The sequence below is a fragment of the Colias philodice genome, chromosome 2 (assembly GCF_061535455.1).
Source record: "Colias philodice isolate Cphi_HAF_F1 chromosome 2, ilColPhil1 Martin Lab GWU primary, whole genome shotgun sequence".
Taxonomy (NCBI): Eukaryota; Metazoa; Arthropoda; class Insecta; order Lepidoptera; family Pieridae; genus Colias; species Colias philodice.
The window spans coordinates 10,828,521-10,851,304 of NC_143087.1; the positions used below are offsets into that span (position 1 = coordinate 10,828,521).

The 22,784-nt window shown below is 33.1% G+C and overlaps 2 protein-coding genes across 3 annotated transcripts in view; one reads left to right on the plus strand and one right to left on the minus strand.

The window, feature by feature from the left end:
• LOC149490767 (uncharacterized) overlaps positions 1-13,597 on the plus strand; it is a 99,204-nt gene extending 85,607 nt beyond the window's left edge. The window contains exons 7-10 of one of the 2 annotated variants that reach the window (XR_016317304.1): positions 1,440-1,538; positions 4,911-4,995; positions 10,302-10,550; positions 13,236-13,597. Coding sequence is in view for 1 of the 2 variants with exons in the window: in XM_089708347.1 (XP_089564473.1) it covers positions 1,440-1,538; positions 4,911-4,995; positions 10,302-10,386 (269 nt within the window). In the remaining variant the exon portion in view is untranslated. Of the gene's footprint in view, positions 1-1,439; positions 1,539-4,910; positions 4,996-10,301; positions 10,872-13,235 lie in introns of those variants that run through there. The other variant, XM_089708347.1, reaches the window with a different exon arrangement.
• An 8,292-nt stretch (positions 13,598-21,889) lies between these two features.
• Positions 21,890-22,536, minus strand: LOC149490769 (uncharacterized; the record flags this gene model as incomplete). The annotated part of the gene is made up of 1 exon (XM_089711224.1): positions 21,890-22,536. A coding segment is annotated over one exon (573 nt), but the record flags the coding sequence as incomplete, so codon positions are not given.
• Positions 22,537-22,784: the final 248 nt, after the last annotated feature.

A 22,784-nucleotide genomic window follows, 5' to 3' on the forward strand; every position in this document is an offset into this window, starting at 1 on the left:
ATATTAATTATTATATTGTCATCACAACTTACAACTGAGAATAATACACAAAGAGCGAAAGACGAACAACATCCCATTAAAATTAATCCAATAAGACTACGGAAACGAATTGATAATAATCATCGTACAATACAATATTTATTAACAATTTATATTATAATAACAGAACGGTATTTCCCCTGGGCTACCCGTAAAATTGTTTCAGAGGTAAACCACGGCAGTGGTCCCTCGAGTGCCAAAATACAAAATGATATTGTCCAAAGTTACTTTTAGTACTCCCCAATGTGTTTTAACTGAGGTATTGATCTTAGGGTCTTATTGGCCGTTGATACCTGTAATGGCTGATGGTAATATATTCAGTGTTTTGGAGCAAATTGCTCATAATTTTATTTCTTGTCTTTCGTTCACGATTCTACGTCTCTTATACCTTCATAGCTACAAAAATTGTTGATAACAAATTGCTTATAAGGTTGTTTCTTCTTTTTTTCATTAGGATTCTGAGTCTATAATACCTTTATAGCTACAAAAGTCGTTGATGGATTGACTTAATTTATTTACACGATTTTGCATTTATATAAAAGAGAATTTTTACGTAATTTTTTACCCAGACGCTCTCGTGGGAGTGAAACTCCAAGAGTTTGGCTTTGTAATTAATATCAGATTGAGTAACCGTGTAATATGGACGGATTTTGCCTGTTAAAAAGTTGTATCGTATTTTGAAATCATGAATTGAGAAATTAAAGATTTTTTAACGGATTTTAAACGGATGTTATAAAGTCTTTAATTTATAAATGTATAATACTCACGTAAAATCAAACACTAGAAAATATCGTGAATTGAATCATTAATTTTTCTAATGAATTTGGGCGACATTGTGATTTCTACATAACAAACACATTCTTATGATTCTAGCAATCAGATTGGTTCCCTTCGACTTTAATAATTAAATATTAAATTTAGGCAGTCTCCGAATCTTTACTTTGCGAATTTAGATATCAATTATAGAAATACTAGCGGTCCACCCCGGCTTCGCCCGTGGTACCTAGGTTTAAACTATCCTATCTCTCAAGTTGGATCGAACTGCACATGGTGTGCGAATTTTATTATAATCGGTTAAGTGGTTTAGGAGTTCGTTGAGGACAAACATTGTGACACGAGATTTAAATATATTAAGATATCAGTTTCATTATCAATAGACGAACAGACAAATAATTATTATTCAGAGCTACCCAATTCTTTATCAATAAATCCAAAACAAAATATGGCATGATTCCAAATTAGTACCAACATCATCAATACACATAGAAACTTAATTTATAATACTGTGTAAGTGCAAAGGTATTCGAAGGCGAAAAGACTATAGCAAACACTTTCACAAAGAACAGGAACTCCAAATGACTTTAAAGCTGTATATAAATTGATTGCATCAATTGTTGCAGAGGAGACGACACCCAGCGTAGTCGTCGCGAACAATTCTTCACAGGAAGCCGTCGATAAAGATACAAAGCTGCCGCACAACGAGGGAAACATGATAGTCGGTGAGTCAATGCCCTTATTGCGTGATTATATTTCATTGTCCAATTTGTTACTACAAAATAAACAGCTACTGTTATGACTGAGACTTAACTCGCGCGTGTAGAGATGAAAATACATAAATTAGTCCAAATAAATTATAGCTTAGCTTACCGAGGAGCAATGGCTCTATAACAAAACAAGTTTCATAGTTTTTGCGTGAAAGTCGGACAACAGATAAAAAATTATTTATTTTAAATTTGTGTTACTTACCCTATAAGCTACGAGGACCTATATTATCGTATTTTATCATATATTTTTTTTAGTTTTCATTCAACGTACAGAATTGAACTCTCCCATTTTATTATAATATATGTTTTGTATGAGTAAACCCCTGTACAGACGGTCGATGCTTGTAAGTATAACCCCTGTTTACACGATCGAAGTGTCGGTAGACGGGTATCATGTTATACAGGAGAGATTTTAAACGCATTGCCTGGTTCTAAGGCAATCCTATTTGCTGGATATATGATACCGTTTGGCCAAAGTGACTGGTGTGAAAGGAATGGGGATTTTAAAAATAAGATGTTATATTATAAGGATTCAGAAATCATCCATGTTAAGCTATGTGTAATATAATTGGCAATTTAAAAAATGCATGGGATGATATAATTGATGACTTTATTAAAGCTGAGAATCCGTTTAATATATTTTTGATCTGAACTAAAATATCATTAGTACAATATTTGATAACGTTTTTTGATGAAGTATTTCATTCCAACCGTTAAATATGAGAGTTAATCAAATGAATAGGAATGGAGAGCTATTGCGCCTGAGATTGAATTTCAAAAAAATCATGCAAGAGCATTTAATAGAGCAATCGAGCTAAAACTCGAATTAAAAAAAAAGAACAAAACAATCTTATACGAGAATTGGTATTTTCCTCCAACGTCCATAAATCCTCTACAAGAAATAATAGCTGTAACAATCCACTTTAAAACTATTTGACGACAAGTTAGAGCTATTTTATACCCAACCGAACACGGTGGATCCACTTAACCATTTTATAGACAATTTACAATTTGAGTCGTAGCATTTAACCGCTTAAGCGTCGATTAACTTTTCCCTTTCTGATATTTGTGCGGTATTTATATTAAATAGCGGGGATTTCAATTTTCAATACAATTGTTTCGATGTTTCTCAGAAACAAACTGTATTTAACTGGCTCATAAGCAATTTGAAAGTTGGCGTGTTATAAATTTGTAACTAACAAATTTGAACAGAACTGTTGAAAGGATTACAGCTTAATTTAGTTTTTAGTTGAAAAATCACATCAACATCATTTTCGGGTAAGTAACTTTCTAATTTTGTGGTAAATTTTACTCTATAATTTATTTCTGGCAATATTGAGCGAACAACGATTCTATTAAGGATTCTATAATTTATTTCTGACATAATGTGCGAACAATTATATTATAGATAGGTTAGTTTTGCATTAAATGTTTCGTACGTAGTCAACAAAAATCTTTTGAGTATCATTTGCTCCATTTGCTTAGTCTAGACACCATTTCAATTCGAACACAATTAACATTATATTGACTGACGCTCCCTCGAAATTCTGTATAGAAATGACGACTAGGCCCAACCACGGGTTGCAATTAGGGAGTTATGCAAATCTAACTGCACCAGACCGCTGAACTAAAGTTGGTAACTTTGGTAACAATTGTCAATGCTCTCAGTGTGATGGACGTTCCAGAGTATCTTATTCAAGAATTGCTCTAGAATGTTCTATTGCATATTTAAACAAGTTTGTAACGTGAGAATGTATCTGATTATGCAGTGTGTTAATTGCAGAAGACATTAGTTTCATAATTTATGTCAATGGTTTCTTAAAGGTGAGGTTATCTTTAATACTTTAGATAAATTAAAAGAACAACTGAAATACTGATTATACATTACCCCACGTTTAATGAGGTTTCTAATATTAGTGTTTACTAACCGCGAACTTTATTATTAGGTACGTTTATTAGTTTCTCTGGTTTCCAGAACTTCTCCGTACCACTACTCACAATAATTAATATAAATTCCTCTATCGGTTTTCACTTCAACAGTTGCATCTCAAACAGTAATATCGTGATAGTTATCAGTCTGTAGAACTTCATCGATTGAGATACGGCTTCTGAACTTTGACCTCCCCTTCTGCGAACTGTTGGTAACTTGTTGCTATGTTTTCTATGACAAATGTATAGTGGAGTGGAGTTTGTCTCGATCGATATTTCGAGAACTTTCGAGAAACTGTAGAACACTATAATAGGGTGTAAGTTCTTCTTCTTCTTTTTTGTCTATGGCCTTCCCAATAGGGTGTAAGTTGAACTGTATAGTAGATAATATTGTGAAGATTATCGTTATTTTTGGTGTGAGGATCGTGGCGCCTTTTTATTCCTAAAAAGATTTGATATCTTTACTTTTATAGAATATCATTTAAATAAAAGTAGATGGATACTAGAGTATGTTTATCTATATCTTTATTGATTCTACGTTAATTTTCTTGACATGAATGCGAAAATATCACTCGTGGATCTGCAAAGAAAACATGACCTATTTCATGTCGTCGATGTTCATAACATCGCAAAGAACACGTTATAAATATGATAATATGAAATGTTTGAAAATGTAGCACAAATTTAAGCCTGTCTACGAGGTCTTTACAAGTAATATATCTTTTGAAAACATTATTAGGCTTATCATTATAAGGGTCGAAGAATATGTTGAAAGCGATGTAAAGGAGAATCATAGGACCGCGAGCTCTGTTGACCAGCTTATTGAAAGATACCATTCAATTACTGCTGTAAACAGGGATGGAGCTATACAAATTGTATCATGCATCCTTGTCTTGTATTGTATAGCATATAATAGGATGTATTAGATGGCCAATACTAGGAAGTCAGCCTTTGGCAGAAGTGAGCACTATAAATAATTTCTGCAATGTGAAATAAATATGTTAGTGGCTCGTTAGTGACAGGAATATCTTTTCTATGTTATATTTCTAAAACTGAATTTATTCTACACACTAGACCTTGTCTCTATCCCGTACGAGAGGCTAGGTGATACGGGATACAAAAAAATACAGCCTGGATAAATTTTGGCAAAACTGTTATAATCTTTAAAGCTGTCAATGTCCCTAATTTATCTTTAGACACAAAACTAATTTACCTTAGAAACTGGTTCAGTCACTTCAGACTAGAGGTGGCAAAGATTTAGTACTCCTGTTAATCTTATTGATTATCCTTTCATAATTTGAGATGTTGCCTTGCTAACCTTTATTTTTATTTTGATGGTAAATTGTTCAGAAAATTATGGATATTTCTGGAATTAATAGATGTTTTTTTTGTTCGCAGACATCGTCATCCCGTCGCTTCTAATAGCTGCGCTATTCATCGGCAACGCATTCATTGTGCTTATAATATACAAATATAGGAAACGGTATGTATTATTATTTATTACTTTTTTATTACAGACTAGCTTGCGGCCCGAGGCTCTGTCCGCGTCTTTAAAGGAAGTTCCTATAGAACGAGATATTTCATAACCTGGTAAAAAGGAACCAATATCCAGAGATGGACTCATTCGCTCCGTAACATTGTAACGTGAAAAACACAGAAACGCAGTTTCGTATTTATAATATACATTGCTGTATTTTTTGGAATTTTCTGACTAGTATTTTACGGAAGTATGTGTCAGTATTTTGAAAACTGTTTACAAACCTACTTAAGATTTAACCACAACCAATAACCCTACCCTTGTTTATTACCATTAAAATTAAGGGGTTTCATCACTTACCGTTGAGTAATGGCGTAAAGCTCATAACATCCATGACGTCAACGTCAAATTTTACTAATTGTTAGCAAAACAAATCGTTTTACAATGTTGGCAGTATGAAATATATAATAAGGATACACAATTACACAGGGTTAACTGCTATTTGTATTTGTAATTTTGTAGTACTATATGAATTTTTAACCGACTTCAAAAAGGTGGAGGTTCTCAATTCGAATGTATTTATTGTGTTCGTTACTTCTAAACTTTCGATTGGGTGAATGGATTCCGACAATTTTTTTTTATTTGAAAGCTAATGTTTGCTAATGCCTTCCAATTTGTTTCCTTTAAAAATTTGTCAAGTTCTGACGATTTGAAGATGGTATAGTTAAAAATAATTATTAATAAAGTTATTTCTATTTTCTACATTCAGAAGTGTATTAGATGCTGTATGACATTAGACTCCACGAACTACTGTTTACTTTCATTTGTAGAGCGTGTTGACTCACACTAGATAAATTGATTTCAGTGCAAGTAATTTATTTATGTCCAGTAACGAACTTCATTAGGATTCTGCGAGTTTTTCTTTCTGTGCAAGTTGAGAATGTTAAATGTGTGTAGCTTTTTTTTAATTATACTCAGTCTTGTTCGTTCATTACATATGTTTATTAAACAATCTGCAGATGGTTATTAAAAAAAGTCGAAGATGACGTTTATTAGTGCTAGAACGAGATGGGGCATAAGGGCTGTTAGAGGTAACCCTTACAGAAGATCGCATGGGTGTTATAGTTAGTGTAATTATAGTATGTAGTTGCTCTGAATGAGCGAGGGGTCTGGACAAACATATTTCTTATGGTATAAGCATAGTTCCCAATTTTCGTAGCGGAATATTTTTTTTAATATAATTAAACGCGGAGTATTCGTTCGCCAAATGTTACCAAATATTTTATTAAATACAATAAAAATGTTACACTCGAAAGTAGCGTATTTAAATATGCATTTTCATCTGCCTTTCGGAAAGAAATAATTATTAAAATTGTGAGGAATTATATTTCATCAAATAATTATTTATCTTTATTTATGTTCTACTGTTATAGCACCATCCTAAATATTCCATTGAATCTTTTATGAAGAGACAATTGAAAAAGAACGAGTATTTCGTGGTTTTCTTTCTATTACTTAAATACCTTATATAACAAACTACTTTAATCTTTAAATAATAGCAGTTAGAGTTCCTTTTTCTGTAATAAAAAGGGCAAATGAAAGCTGATTACCTCAAAGTTCTAACAATTGAATTCCAATTGAGCGTGTTTGAAACGATAACTTTACAAAGGAGACTATTTTTTGTGGGCCCACCAAGACTCGGTAACGTATAGTAATAAAAAAAAACGTGTAAAAATATAAAATTATATTATGAATTTTGAAGCTTCGTTGTTTTACAAACGAAACCGGAATCATGAAATCGAATTAAAAAGCTTTATTTTGATATCATCCCTGCTGTAGTGCTGTCTAGAAACCAAGAACAATGGCCAACATTAAAAATAACTGGAACGAAACGTTTTTATCGATAGAATGAAAATAAAACCAAAAAGCGAAAAAAACTGCCTAAAACAAATCACTTTAGAAACTGTTTTTATTCCTATTTATATGGAAGAATGTGATTGAAAGCGATTTTAAATCCTGTAATTAATCAAATAAAACAATTTGTTTCTACTAAGCTAAAAAAATCCGTGTAATGAAACGTTACATCTATTGGCTGCTTTGATAGACGTCAGATTCTTCCTGTCGTAGTTGTAATGTTTTTAACATAAACAATGTTTTTATTTCATAATTTAAAATGTAATTGCTACAACTTAAGAACGTTTAATATTACAATAGTGAATAGAACATGAATAATAGCATAGCTGTGCAAATGGCTACCTATCCTAATATTATGTATCTACTCCTAGTCATAAATCACGTACCTACCTACCTACTTAACTAATAATTTCTTATTTAATCAGTTTTCCCATTCGCTAAAATTTCATAAGGTCCAGAAACTTGAGGTACACACACTTATATCACTTATTTTCTATACTATTTATAACCAAATCGGGTCTCTGTGTTTGTGGTAACTTCGCTGTTTCCGATTTCCGAGCTTGGAATCGTGACAATGTATGTGATGTTTTCTAATATTTATTTATTCATTCATTTAAATATATTGTACCCAATGATTCGGATGGGTCACACAAGACAAATCGCTCATTATCAGTTAGTTTTTATGTAGTAATGAGGTGAATGTTTGCACATTGTGTTTCTAAAGATTCCGGTTAAAACATGTAAAAGTAATGTCACCTCTGTAATCTGGGGACTTCAAGGAACAAATTAACACAAATTTCATTAATATACGCTAGGAAATTGAGGTGGGCCTATTCTCCAAACAAAAAAAATCGTCTCCTTTCTTATAACCATCTTTCTAAAATGTACTCTGAGAAATTATTATACCTATGTTTATTCATAAAAAAATAATATGTAATGAGGAAATTATTGACTGGCAATTGATTGGATTAAAAAAATGCAATTGAAGAAAACGTCCTCGGAAAAATATACAATTTTAAGAAATAACAATGTCCAAGATTTATTTTATTTTCAGAATACAGCCAAACACGTAACATTTCTCTCAGATGTATTTGATAATATTTTGTGGACTTGGGGAATCATAGTCTCGGTTACGTCTATTATAAGTTATAACTGCACTCTACAGAGTACCTAATGAATGTCTTAATACTGCAAAAGTAACTCAATTATTTAACAAATAAATGCGTGTTAATTATCATTTGATTTCTTAAATTTATTTCTTAACGCAGCTCATCATTGTTTCTGTTTTAAAAACGTTCCAAACTCTTCTAAGATAATCTTCCAAAAATATACACAAAATGCAGGTTTTCATTCCATTTTAACGTTTCATTTGGCCTTTAACATATCACAGTAAAAACGGAATATTTAATACGCGAAGTACTCTTAAGTACCGCACTTCTCAAGTCGCAACAAAATTGGGTTGTCGCTCGAAAGTCGTCCAATTATATGTCAAAGAAGCATTTCTATTCACGAAACGTCTTTGTTTAGTCCAGGCTGTTCCTTGGAAATACCAGGAAATAGTTTCTTGTCCGTCTTTGTCGCTTGTACACTAATTTTCTTTGTCTTGTAGCTACTTTATAGCGTTTATATGGTTATATCTCTTTGTACTTTGACTTGATGAATTGCGCAAAACGAAGCATGTTTTTACGCTTAAAGAAAAGTTTTGTAGGACAGAAAAATTGAGTTACTGTATTGATGTTTGAATGGATGGGTAACTCGGTTAAATATTCTCTGATGTTTATAATAATCAAGTGGTTCTAAATTGAGTTTTTTGACGTAAAATTCGGAATGAAAATGACTAGTTTTTTTTCTTTGTTAGGATTTATGATACTAGATAATCGTTATATTCCTAAGGTTAATAATCTGGTCTACTAAAACGCATTTGGCTTGTTTCAAAAAGCTGAAAGGACAGTTACTCAAAGATTTATGGATACTTAAAATATATAGCATTTATTATAATATTTATGTCATTTCTATGTCCAGAGCTTACCAAGGCGAGCAGAATGGTGGCAAGAAAATATAGAATATGTCATTGCAGCATCTTTATTTGTATGTAATTAAATTACGTTTTTGTACTGCGCTAGATTATTGAGTAAGGGTATTTTGTCGTTTGAAGGTATTTGTAGTAGCTAGAAACAAAATGTATTGGTGCTAAGTTATCGATAGACAGTTGTATTTCGGTATATTTTTGCTTACCTTTTAACATGGAAAAATATAAGCGAAGCCTTTTCCTCTAGCTTGCTAACCGACCTAAAGCATTTTTTCTGTATTTTCGTTTTACTTTAATTTTAATAAATGGGAAGCTCCCAGCAGTCTAAAGAACAAATGGAATATATTTATCACGTCTCTGTCCAGGTTATTTCGAGGTAATAGCGAGGTACATAATTTATCCCGACTTCATCTGGGGTAGTCAGTCTCGGCTTAATTACAACGGTCTTAAAGGATTTTTGGGGATTAACTCAAAGAGATTGTCATTTCATTACGTGGAGATATAATTTGCGTGGGAATATCGTTATTGCGAGTCCCAGAAGATGGCCAGGGTATTAAGAAGAACCAATTTTGAACTATAGTAGTTTAGGCGTGCGGCTTGTAGCACGAAAATTTAGGCAAAATGATAACTTTTTAAAGTTTTGTACTTGTTAAAATAGATAAATTTAGTAATATTGTACTTGAAGTAGAATTACTGAAATATCTATTATATGTATTATGTATACTGTTCCAGACTATAAATAACATTATAGTCTGGAAGTTGGTTTGCAACGTAAACGTATAATAGCTAGAAATATAGAATTTTTACTTGCTGTTGTTAAAATGAAACGCTAGCTAGAGTAGTGTAGTTAAATTAATGTAATAAAGAAGTACGTCACATTTTAAAGGGAACGAGAGTGGACATAAAATGGTTTAGTGAACATAATGCATACTACATTTTAAGGGTACGCAATACTATAGTAATACATAGTAAAATTTTGAAGATTATCGCCATTTAAACATACAATATAAAAAAGCTTTCAAGGTTATATGACTGGATCTGAAGTTGATATCCGTAGAGCATAACAAAACAGTCTTTAGCATAGAACGTTTCTATCTTCTTTACCTTAACTAAATCTAACGAAATAGATTCATCTGTCCCATACTTAATGAGCCCTCTTCACAATCGAAAGCGTTGTCCCAACAAACGATCGTCGATGATTGCCGCCATAACGGCGATTATAAATAAACATCTACAATGACGGTTAATCGATTTAAACTATCGTGATTGCCTCTACTCGCCCAACGCTGTCCATTGTAAAGAGGGCCCATAAGTTTATTGAACTCCTCTCAACATAAAAATGAACTTTCTAACCATACTTTTGTTACAGGAAAACCGATGATTTGGAAGACGAATTCAACACAATACCACTGAACGTGAACGGCAACGTGCACAGCGCGGGCAACGCGGTCTAGTCCTCCTTGCCTACTGGTTACACTCGATAATGCTCAAACCACACGGAGCCAACGAACAACCAAAGATACTTCCACACACAGAGCTTGTTAATGACGCACGGTCTACACGGAGCCAATATACAAATGCAGCAGTATGTTTAAGCAGAGCTGATGAACAAGCAATGGTATGTCCACGCAGAGCTGATGACTCATTAGTCATTGTGTATTCACGCAGGGGTGATGAACGAGTAACGGATAGGATCACAGTGTTACGTTTATACGATGATATCGTCAAGGTTTTAGTGCGTTTTTAGGGTTCCGTAGCCAAAATGGCAAAAACGGAACCCTTATAGTTTCGTCATGTCCGTCTGTCCGTCTGTCCGTCTGTCCGTCTGTCACAGCCGATTTACTCGGAAACTATAAGTACTACAGTGATGAAATTTGATGGGAATATGTGTTGTATGAACCGCTACAAAAATATGACACTAAATAGTAAAAAAAAGAATTGGGGGTGGGGCCCCCCATACATGTAACTGAGGGATGAAATTTTTTTTTTCGATGTACATACCCGTGTGGGGTATCAATGGAAAGGTCTTTTAAAATGATATAAAGTTTTCTAAAAAACATTTTTCTTAAAGTGAACGGTTTTTGAGATATCAGCTCTCAAAGTCGTAAAAAGTATGTCCCCCCCCCTCTATTTTTATAACTACGGGGTATAAAATTCTAAAAAAAATAGAGGTGATGCATGCTAATTAACTCTTTCAACGATTTTTGGTTTGATCAAAGTATCTCTTATAGTTTTTGAGATAGGTTGATTTAACTGTAATTTATTATATTTGCTGCTACGGAACCCTTTGTGCGCGAGCCCGACTCGCACTTGGCCGGTTTTTTATTTTCGTTCAAGTCTCCAAGATCGTGGATCGGTGTGTTACTGTTAGAGCGTATTCGATGCAATAAAAATTCTTCATCACAGTTTAATTTTAAGATATGTCAAATGCGCAGATCTAAATGCTCTTTTCAAGCTCTGTTTGGACGTAGCGTTATGTTTTACTTAAATCTAGCAGTGGTGCCTAAAGCTAAAAGTTTTATTATTTAGCGTCAAATAAGGCTTTTCGAGAACTTCTAAAAATAAAAGTCTTGCTCTAATTAATCTTGTTGGCCTTTGAAAATTGTCCGCTGGGTGAATGTAGATAAAAACGGGCACTTAATATAAATTTCTTTTATTCTGAAAATATATACAACTGCGTTGTTGTTTTTGTGGCAAATCTTCAATAAACGCGTGTCGTCTGTTCAAGAGTTTTGACAATAAATTTCCTGAAACTCCCTGTTTTTGTCTTAATGCAAAAATGTTCGATGAAAAATTGTTTGTAAACGCTGAATTTGTATCCGATTAAATAAACATTATTCTCGTGCTCTGAGGTTTTTGATCTCGATCAAAAATACACCGCTCAGGGTGTATTATGAATTATTGATGTGCCTGAAAACGTGGAAATGCCTACTCGTGAATTGTATTACATTCGAGTGTAACCTTTATCCGAAGTCGGGTAGGCTGTGGAGGATCGATCACGTGGTCGCTCGTGCATAGCCGGCCTTAACTTAGTTACATTATTTATTTATTAGATACCTCATAGTAGATCATCGTCCAATGTTTGATGGGAATCACATTTAGATCTATTTATTTATTTAAAGCCACAAATATGTTTGGTATTCAACAAAGTTGGATCAAAGCGAGGTACGCGAACATCGAAAATTGTTTTAATATTTACCTGAAATAGTTTTGAAACTTTCATACGAATAATTTAGATATACATGTTTGTAATTTTCAGACAGTTACCATTACTTAGTTAGTATTACAATCAAAATGTGATTCACATGAAACGAATCCCTTTAGCATTTAAGTAAGGACTGATATTATTAATACTCAGCTACAAATTGTCTACAGAACGAACCCTTATTGCCTTTCGGTCATAATGCTGTGTAGGTACACACGAAATCAACGAAGGTCAGTGTACACTAGGATAGGTATGATAGGGGTGTTACACACGAAATATCTAGAAATATTGCTTGCCAATAGCTAAAGAAGTTATCACTTAGATAAAAAAGGAAGAAAATACTCTTATGAAGGCGTCTACGATACTTTGTTTACGATCAAATGGCATTGAGACTTGTCGAATTGTATCTTTTAAGTTTATTGAATAAACAAACATACATTTATATCTGTTGATTTTATGGGGGATTGAAAATTATGGGGGACATGTGAGAAAAAATTCAGCTACATTTTTAGTCGGAAAAAGCTCCCATTATCAGTAATGTGAGCTGTGTGAGCTTATTTGCCTTTAAAGAAAATCGATAGGATAGCAACGTTCATAAGAGTGAGACTCTATTGTTTTACGTGACATTGTGATCAGCTAGCTTTAACGCGCAGTTTTGCTTGCGTGATGCTTCGCTAAAACGGCTTTATGACACGCTAGCCAATAACCTATCTACATGTTAATTTTACCAAAATGGATTTCTTTTGTTTTTGCGTTAAACAAACATTATATAAATTAAAACGTCTTAAAATACAAACTCATTATTTCATTACATTTAAAAAATTATATCCAAGTTTTTAAAGCCGAAATAAGTGAAGCACGTCTCTGCAGGCAAAAAATCCAGGAAGAGGCGACTATCTTTGTTATTTTCGCGTATACAAGCCAAAGGGGTTCGTTTTGCTATAAATTTGAAGCCTCAAAGCATGATTCACACTACACCGTGCCGGGGACGAGCCGGGAAACAAATGAAATATCCATACACATTTCAACGCCGTGCCCCGTACGGGTGAGCTGCATGAATCAATTCATACAAAAAGTATTTTTTTTATTGTATAATAGGGAAGCGCTTGACCACGATCTCGCCTGATGGTAAGCTGAGATGTGGCCTAAGATGGAGTGCGCTTCTCTAGAACCTGTTCACTCTTTTCTTGAAGACCTCCATATTGTACTCGTCGAGGAACATAGTATAAAGTATAAATTATGTTTGATAGAGCCACGGACAGGGCACGGCCCGGTCACGACACGGTGTAGCGTCAACGCTCAAAGCTGTTTCTTTGGTTCGCACACTGCCTTTAATTTTCACCGTCAATTATGTATGGCTTCATAGTGATTCATGTTGTACCTTTTTTCTCCAAATTGTTGATGTATTTATATTCGGCGGAGTATGTAAGTATGTGTAATTAATAAAGCACTATCTTTAATTCATTTGTTTTATTGAATACAATCCTTTCTGAATTCCTGAAATGACTAAAAATTATTAATACTTTTTTTCTTCTCTCAATAAAAGTTAGATAAGTTTGTTATATTATAAAGAATGAAAATGTAAATTCTTTTCGTAAAATTTTCGTACGCTTTTATTTCAAAAAATCCTGAATGGAGTTTTAACCACATTTACATTATCACCGAGAATATCTAGATTCTTCGAAACAAAAAGCCACAGAAACAAACATTTTGTCTTGAAATGCCTACAAAAACTTACATTTATAGAAAATTGGACAAGGAACAGTATTTAGAAAAGCTACAGAATAATTTGAAATGGAACATCACCACAGATATATTTAACTATGCCATCCTCACCATTTTCATTCATTCATTTTATAGCATAAATAAACAATTCATGAAATACCCACTTCTAAATTAAACGGTGATATTCCAGCTACATTTGTTGCCAAGCGTCCACTGTCTGCGGACAGAATTAAATATTCAAATACTATGCAGAGAGAACTATTTTCATTTTACGAACAATTTTAGTATAGAAAGAATGAGGAACTGCTGTTAAGTGGATTCACATACTGGATAGCATTTAGGAGTCTTAAATAACGAGAGAGTGCGTTCATATTTCCACTTATCATATTTAATTTTGTACCTAACTAGTATGTTCTGCGCCATTCATTTATTAAGATTAAAAAACCTTTTCTATTGCTAGATAGGCTATATAATATAGCCGATTCTGATGATACAATCCAATTTATGAAAACCTTTTGAACATTGAATGTGGCATCACGGCCTGACATATTAAAATATTCAAACCCTTTTGAAAACATGTAGGATTTAATTAAATAATTCGTCGATTCCATCTTTAAAGGTTAAACCACATTTACGATAGAATAATCCAACTATATTTCTACCCGTAAAGTCAAATTCTAAAATGTCGCAGGATTTAATTTCGTGAAATCGAATCAAGTAACACGTTTTAGCAGCTAGGTTTAAGAACTTCAATATTTGCTCAAAGACGAAAGACGGAATAAAGCGCCAAACATCGATAATCCATTTAAAATTGGATTTTGCCCTTCCGTTAGCACGTAGCTATCCTTTCTTCATATTGATTTCAATTAAAACTTAAGCTCTTTGTTTCAAGATACTCTCAGAACTCTGTCTGTTATTTGTTTCTGTGTAAAAGATTAAGAGAAAAAGTTATGGCGTTTTTTCATTTTAATGTTGCCTGTAAGCATTCAAATCGTTGGTTTAGGCACCTAACTTTGAAAAATCAAAATGATTCAGTGTAAACGTTGGTTGGCGATTATTTGGCAGTATAATTTTATTTATTAGAAGTTCGTCCCGACCTAGAAGAAAGATTAAATCTATAAGTTACAATAAGACCTTTTACTCACGACCTTATCCTAGGTACTGTAAAGAGGGTTTGTTAAGTCTTAAATAAAAATAAATACAGACTTAAGTTGATGAAACTATAAAAGAGATCGTCCTCACGTAAAACAATAGCACAGAGTCCCACTGGACTTGCCGAGACGTATAGAGACGTGTCAATTTCAAAGCCACTTCAATTCCAGTGAAATTTTATTCGAATAAGATTTAAGTATTATGTATCCTTTGAAGTGACAACAGGGTACCAATCTACATGTATGCATAATACTATAGTTTTTTTAAATCATTATTTTAAAGAGCTTATTCACAAAATGACTTTGCGCTCAGGTATACACATACTTATAACTATTATACAAGCTAATACATAAAATACTATAATTTAATACAGGTATCTACAATTTTAAGGAAACTGATGACTGATCCAAGGTGAAAAGTATATTATAAAATATAACGATATGTATATTTCATGCGTATGGGGGTTAGACAAAATAATATTAATATAACTTAATATAGCAGTATTTCCTGTGTCGAAAAGTGATGGCGCTAGATGACCTATATAGCGCTATCATTTTTCCACGCTGGATATAATACTACTATAGACATCATGGTACAGGAGCAGGAGTATCAGATTTGTATTTATTTACAGATTTAAGAAGATTGCCTACAAAACCGCATGCGCGTCAAATGGTGCGTAATGAGACCATCACCGTACGATGTTCTGTCGTTTAGATAGACATCTCACCCTTATTTATATCTCCATTTAGCTCTTACATTATCTTTATGGGCTTTACTAATAGATTTCATTTGTTCGATGTCCCTGTTTACGCGTTTTGGGTCTATTTGTATTGTCTTGTATTCATGGTACGCGTTGTCATGAGCCATGCTATAAGCTATTGTTAAGGAAGTATAGTTTGATGGTAATCTTTGCTAATATTATAAAGCTGCAGAGTATGTTTCTTTGAACGCGTTAATCTCAGGAACTAATGGTCCGATTTCAAAAATTCTTTCGGTGTTAGATAGTCCATTTATCAATGAAGGAATAGACCATCATGCTTAGGTAGACCAACAGGAGCGCGAGCGGAGCAATGCAGCGGAGCATAGCTAGTTAATAAATGGTCTCAATTACATATTGCACATTCCTACAAACCTTTATCACTTAAATGGTAGTTACTCAATTAACGTAGTTCTATTTCTAGGAGATTAGTTTTTATAGAAGTAAAATGGTAAAGAATATTCATACCGTAGCTGTAGGAACGAGATCCCTAATCCGCATTCCATTACGGATTACATTTTTAATTTGCATTATCCGTAGAAACTTTTATTTGTTCTGTCAGATTATGAAGAGCGAGCGTTTCCTATGTCCGTACGTAATAAAAGATCCTGTAAAAAGTAATAAAATATAGTTATCTATTCTAAACTAACATACGTTTACGTGAAGTTTTATAACTCTAAAACATAGGTAATACACAGACAAGTAAAACAACTCGAAGAGAAGTCGTCATTTATCATCAAAATAAACATAAAAAAGCGATATTGACGAACTCCGATAAATAATATTTCGCAATACCTTTCAACCTTTTGAAATAAAACGTCCGAACCGAATTTATGTCCCAAAAGAGGTACGGAATATGACTTGCCATAGTGGAATACGCTGATAAGAGCAACAGAAATACTATTAAGTTCCTTTTATACAGAATTTAATTAATAAAAGCCCTGGACAGGCGTCCGCATTTGTACAGCGAAATTGAATTGATGAATCCATTTCAAAGCAACAGTTGTTATTTTGTTGGAATATTTTCACATCTTTTGTCTTGTGCTATTTGAAACTTGGACTAATTAAATTATATTTTTTGTCTTCTGTTAAAATTATTACTTTTGTCAAAGATGTCTAGCGTAAAATAGAAGAGGCTCAAATTCGTCTTTAAATAAACCTTATGAAGTAAAATTTTTGAATTTATCTTTCACCATTTCGTAAGAAATGGCGGCAGCGTATTATTATATTATAGATTCGATCACTAAAAATGTATATCTATAATACTTCTCTATCGTAATATTATATTAACTTGGTTTCTTTCTTCTTTCTCATATAATAAATGTAAATGTTTATCTGTTTCGATTTTCTGTAACTCAATACCGTCCAAAGTACGACTTTTGAGAAAAATTCGTATTGTTTGAACTCAAATATCAGAATAATACAAGCTGCAGAAATACTAGCATTTGCACTAGGCTTCGTGTCATAAGGTGTAGCTGACAACGTTAAATTCTCCCTTATTTAGTCTCCATACCTACAGCCCTTCAGCCCTTCACATAGACTTACATGAATTTTTCATACTCAAAAATATGAATAAACATTTCCACATACTGACGTCATAAGCTAACACGAGCGTAGTCAGAATCATACATGTTGTTATTAATATTTAATTAACAAAGTTTAATATTACGAAGATGTTTTACAAGATAATTATGCAAACTTATCGTGTAATCTGTTCGCTTTAGTTTAATTACAAACAAATTATTTGTACTATTTTAGTACGGGATTAACCTCGGAAATACGAAGACTTTCATTACGTAGATCCAGAATTTACCTACTTCTTGGATTAGGTAGTCTTTGTTCTGTCTGTATAGAATTTATTCGAACACTTACTGAATTAATCTAGTAAATTCAAGCATCTAGCTAAATGCACGGATAATATAATACTATCTAGATGAAAAAAAAAGGTTGAATATAAATATATTTAACGCGGCCAGCAATTTAGAGCTTTCGTTTTTAAATTAATTTTCAGGATAAAAACCAATACCTCCATAAATTCGTTCGTCTATGATTCGTACGTATATTTAAAACAAAATCTCACGAAAAATAAAAACTAAACGTTATTTAGTTTATTTTATAGTGAAATAATCAAATTCACTTAAAACTTCTCGCCGCCAATGGATTTTCCTTGCAACATAAAGTTTCAGTAATATTTAGTTTTGCCGCAGTTAAGGGTGCACTCACACACATCAGTCACCGTCACGGCACGTCACCGGACAGGATTAAAAAAAAATATGTATCAATAGTTCTAGTATGACTCTGTTCCCACACGACAGTCGCCGGCACGAAATCTATCAGTGACGTCCCCGGTCAGGCACGTCAAATAATCTTTCCATACATGTACCATACTTTTATCCCCACTCACCCGGTGCCGTCACGTCTCAGTTCAGTCAGCGTCGTGCTACCGTCAATTGCTACATGTTCTCTAGCGTGACACACGTCTAATCACTGACTAACCTGATGTATGTGTTCAATGATTCAGTCAAACCGGCGACGTGACTGACGGACAACATGACGGTGACTGGTGTTTGTGGATACGTACACAAACCGTCACCGATCAGTCATCGGTGACTTGACGGTGACTGATGTGTGTGAGTGCACCCTTAAGGCTTTGTCAGACAGGACGCGTACTTAGCGCGCGTCAGAGCGTTAAGTTGACGCCGCGATATGACGCTAAGATGTGTTCTACTACCATCGTAGAATACCGTCAAACAGAGCGCCGGCGCTAGCAGTACGCAACGCTCTGTCGCGGCGTTAGGACGCTTTAACGTCGGGTGTTGTATTTTTTTACAAATTTTATTTTAGCGTCTGAGTTAATAGGCGTAAAATAATAATAAAATACTGCATAATGACCGAAAATTTGATAGAATTGGTTAGAAAATATCCATGCTTATATAATACGAAGGATAGTTCGTATAAACTATAAAGATATATCAATGAAGTCAAAATTGTGGGCACAAATCGGAGAAGAAATTAATGAAACTGGTAAGTAAAAAATTCTTCCGACTCCGGAGTTAATATCGCTGTACCTTGTTTTGTTCGTAAGTAATAATTATGTAAACAACATGCATCTTTTATAATATCAATTTCTGTGTCCTAACGCGCGCTAAAGCGTTCTGTTTGACGAAGCCTCGCGCGACGTTAAAACAGGACGCTGCGCGCTGTAGCGCTACTACGCAGCGCTAAAATACGCGTCCTATCTGACAAAGCCTTTAATGTCAATTTTATTCTGTTTGTTTTCTCTGAGGATGTTCTAAGAAAATGTTTTGAATATTGGTGCTATAAAATACTATATCGAAAAAGATTTCTTCTGTAATAATATACCTAAAAATTTAAATGAAAAATTATATAAGAAACGAACTAATTAATAGTGGCAAATCAGTAATCATGATAAGGAGAAGTTTCTATTGGAAATTGAGAAGAGATGTTGACTGTTAATGCTAAACACGAGCTTTTACTAATACTAGGTTTTGAAATGTTTATAACATAATTTTGATACATTTGATCAATTATATAATAATTTGGGATGTGTTTAACTCAGTTTATTCGAGGTTTATTTATTGAAGTGAGGGTAAAATTTCAAGTTCGTTTCATGGCAATACCGTCACGTCATGGAGTAAGGCGACGGTTTTGGTATCTTCGAATTTTGCCAAAGAAGTTTCACTTTTTAATTTATAGTTATTGCCTAGGGACGTGACTAGCCTTTTCTAGCCTATCAAATTGGGTGTGTATAACCTGTTCTGAATAATTCACATAGGATTCCATGATTCCATAACAAACGCAGTTATCAAAGTGTAGTGCTTTATCTATGGGAAAAAGAGAGGGTCTTAAGTATTTTCGCCGCGACAAACCGGGAAGGGGTAAAAGGGATAAGAGATTTGTAAAATGGTGTCATTAACGTTTAGTGCACTCAAGCGAAGCCACAGGTGCTAGCTAGTATTTATTACTGTAATTATGAAGACATTATGACGTATTCTGAATGGCTACAATATACTATAAATATATTTTACCATGACTATGTTCAATAAATTTTAATATAGATTATTAATATTTTAAGTCTTAAATTAATCTTGAGATATTGAGTAAAATACTTATTGAAACGGATTTATTCTAGTTATAAAACAAGAAATATTACAGCAAATTGCATTATTTTCCTATAGATTGCCCTTGAATACAATTACTAATTAGGTTAGTTAATTCAAATAAGTGATTTACCTACTTATAGATATATTGTATTGGAATAATTTTTCTATCATTATAAATGCTATTTTTTTAAGTATTTATTAAATTTATCTCATAATATTCCAGTGTTTAGTAGTTTATTATTTCAAAATGAATAGCAAAAGCTTGTTGAGAATTTTAGCTAAAAGAAAGAGCAATGATATTGGATGATCATTGCTCTTTCTTTTAGCTAAAATTCTCTTTCTTTTAGCTTTAATAATGATTTCAATTGCATGGGTAATAGGTAAAACTATTTCCCATGCAATTGAAATCATCCTATAAGACCGATCACAGAATATAAAGATCATATCTGAAACATATAACAGAATACTGATTCGTATAGGTTACGTAACGGTGTGATACGCGACGTAGCAATGGTTACGATGTATTCGAGTAACCACGTGCTTTTTGATGTAAATGTTTTGTAAAAGGAGCTTTTGCGGACTGTCCATTTCTATCTAGGGATTGATTTACGTTTTTGTAAGTGAATTGGGTTGATTTCATTAAACACAGTATGGTATTTAAATTATTTTTACCTATGTCAATGTGGGGTGCTTTTAGGTTAAAGTGTTTGGAGAAGTAATGTTTTGTGATTTGACCCATCGTGCTAAAACGAATAAATATGTGAAAAATGTTTGCGTAGGTTTTCAAGTTTGGAAGATCGCTTGTTAGTGATAAGACTGACTCTTAATACTAATTGTATTTGTTTGTTTTCTTTAAAAAAAATCTTATTTCTTTTGTTGGTGGTGTAAATATAAGTACAATATTTAATGATAATGTGGTCATAAAGTACCGACCAATTTTTAACTATATATGTATCTAGCTATTATAGATATGAACGTTTAAGCATTTAGATTTAGTTTTAAGCAAAAATAAATGTATCTTAACTTCGTAATAAATTAAATATCGAAATCAAAAGGAAAACTTAAGTGGATACAAAGTAAATGAGATGACCTCGGGATAGGCCACTTACATGGCTTTCATAATAGTCAAAGAGCTTTTGAAGTTAAAAGCACTTTTTGACACTAGAAAATGTATTTATTTTTATCAAACTCTAGTCTGAAAAAGTTAACGTTAAAATATATTTTTGAATATTTGATTTTATTATTAAATTCAGTAGTAAGTACCTAGTTTATGTAAATAAAATCTTCTTCTTCTTCTTCCTCCATATAATTTATTACCAAATCTTTAATTATTACTCAATAATCTTGAAATAAATTCAACACAACGAAGCAGAATAAAAAATAGATTTCCATCTATCAATTCAAATTATAAAACAAAGTCCTTCACTGCATCTGTTTGTCTGTCTGTTTACGATAAACTAGAAAACGACTGCACCGATTAGTAAGTAATTTGTTGAGTTGACAACATAGGCAAAACCATGGATTAAAAGCTAGTATATTTTTATAATCATTATATAATGGTAATAAAGCATAATAGATTGTTATGATTGTTATATTATTCCCCAAATGAGGAATGTTATTTCACAAACCATTTTTATTAATAAAATATATTTGAAACAAAAAATAAACATTACGGACTCAAATAACCTTTCACGTTACGTTAAAATTTATGTCCAACATCACGTGATTAACTTTAAAAGCAATTAAATGGATCTCATTAAAATATTGGTTTTGTCTGACTTTATCGGATTCACAATTTAATTATTTATGTTTGTCATTATGTCATTAATAGTTATTTGTTTTTATTCAACAACAAAATTTTTCAGTCAACCCATCTTTAATAGATTTTTTAATAGACTACATTTATTATAAAATTGGTCTCATTCTATTATCACGCCGGTGAAGGTCGACCTATATTCGGATCTTAGACCACTAGATACAATTTGCTTTATTTATTTATTTATTTATTTATTTATACATCTTTGACTTACAGTACAAAACATACCAAAACGCACAAAGATAACAATTATTACAAAGTCTGACTTAAAAATAAGGTACAATTAGAGACAAACGATACAATATTAACATTAAATAGGTCCACTTCAGATTTAGCACGTAAAAATTTATTTAACAAATTGAGTGCATGATGGGTGGGTGCACTCCAAGCGGCTCGCGTCCGGAGCAGGCTCTCCGCGAACAGCGGACGCGAGCGCCACTGCACGGAGCAGCTCGGTGCCCACACACCACAGGCCCCCAGTGCCACGGGATTGTCAATTTTGCTATTTAACAGCAGATAATAATGAACCATAAGCGCGCGCTCGCGTCGTAGCTCGAGTGTATCCATTCCAACCATCCCCGTAACGTACAAGGATGGATATAAGTAGGGATAATATCCATACATCTTCCGGAAAAGGCATCTTGAGAACTTACGTTGAATTTTTTCAATCATTAACGTGTAAATTTTTTCATGCGGGCTCCACACGATAGCGTTATATTCAAGCTTACTACGTACAAACGCATAATAAAGGCTAGTGATAACAGTTTTGTCATTAAAACGAGCAGTCTGCCTAAAAATAAATCCAAGGGCTTTATATGCATTATGGCATAATTAGGTGTGATCTTTATATCATCACACCTAATTACTTTTAAACCCGCCCTTCTACTGCACGTTTAAAATAATAAAATAATAGAATTAGTACTTGATAACTAGGTATTTTATTTCTGATATTACTTTATAAATCTCAGTGTGAATTCACCTGTGCTTTCGCAGGAACGCTAAATTTCCTCGTTGTGATCTGTGCTATCCAATACACTGGATTATTTGAATTTTAAACGCACGACCAGTATTTT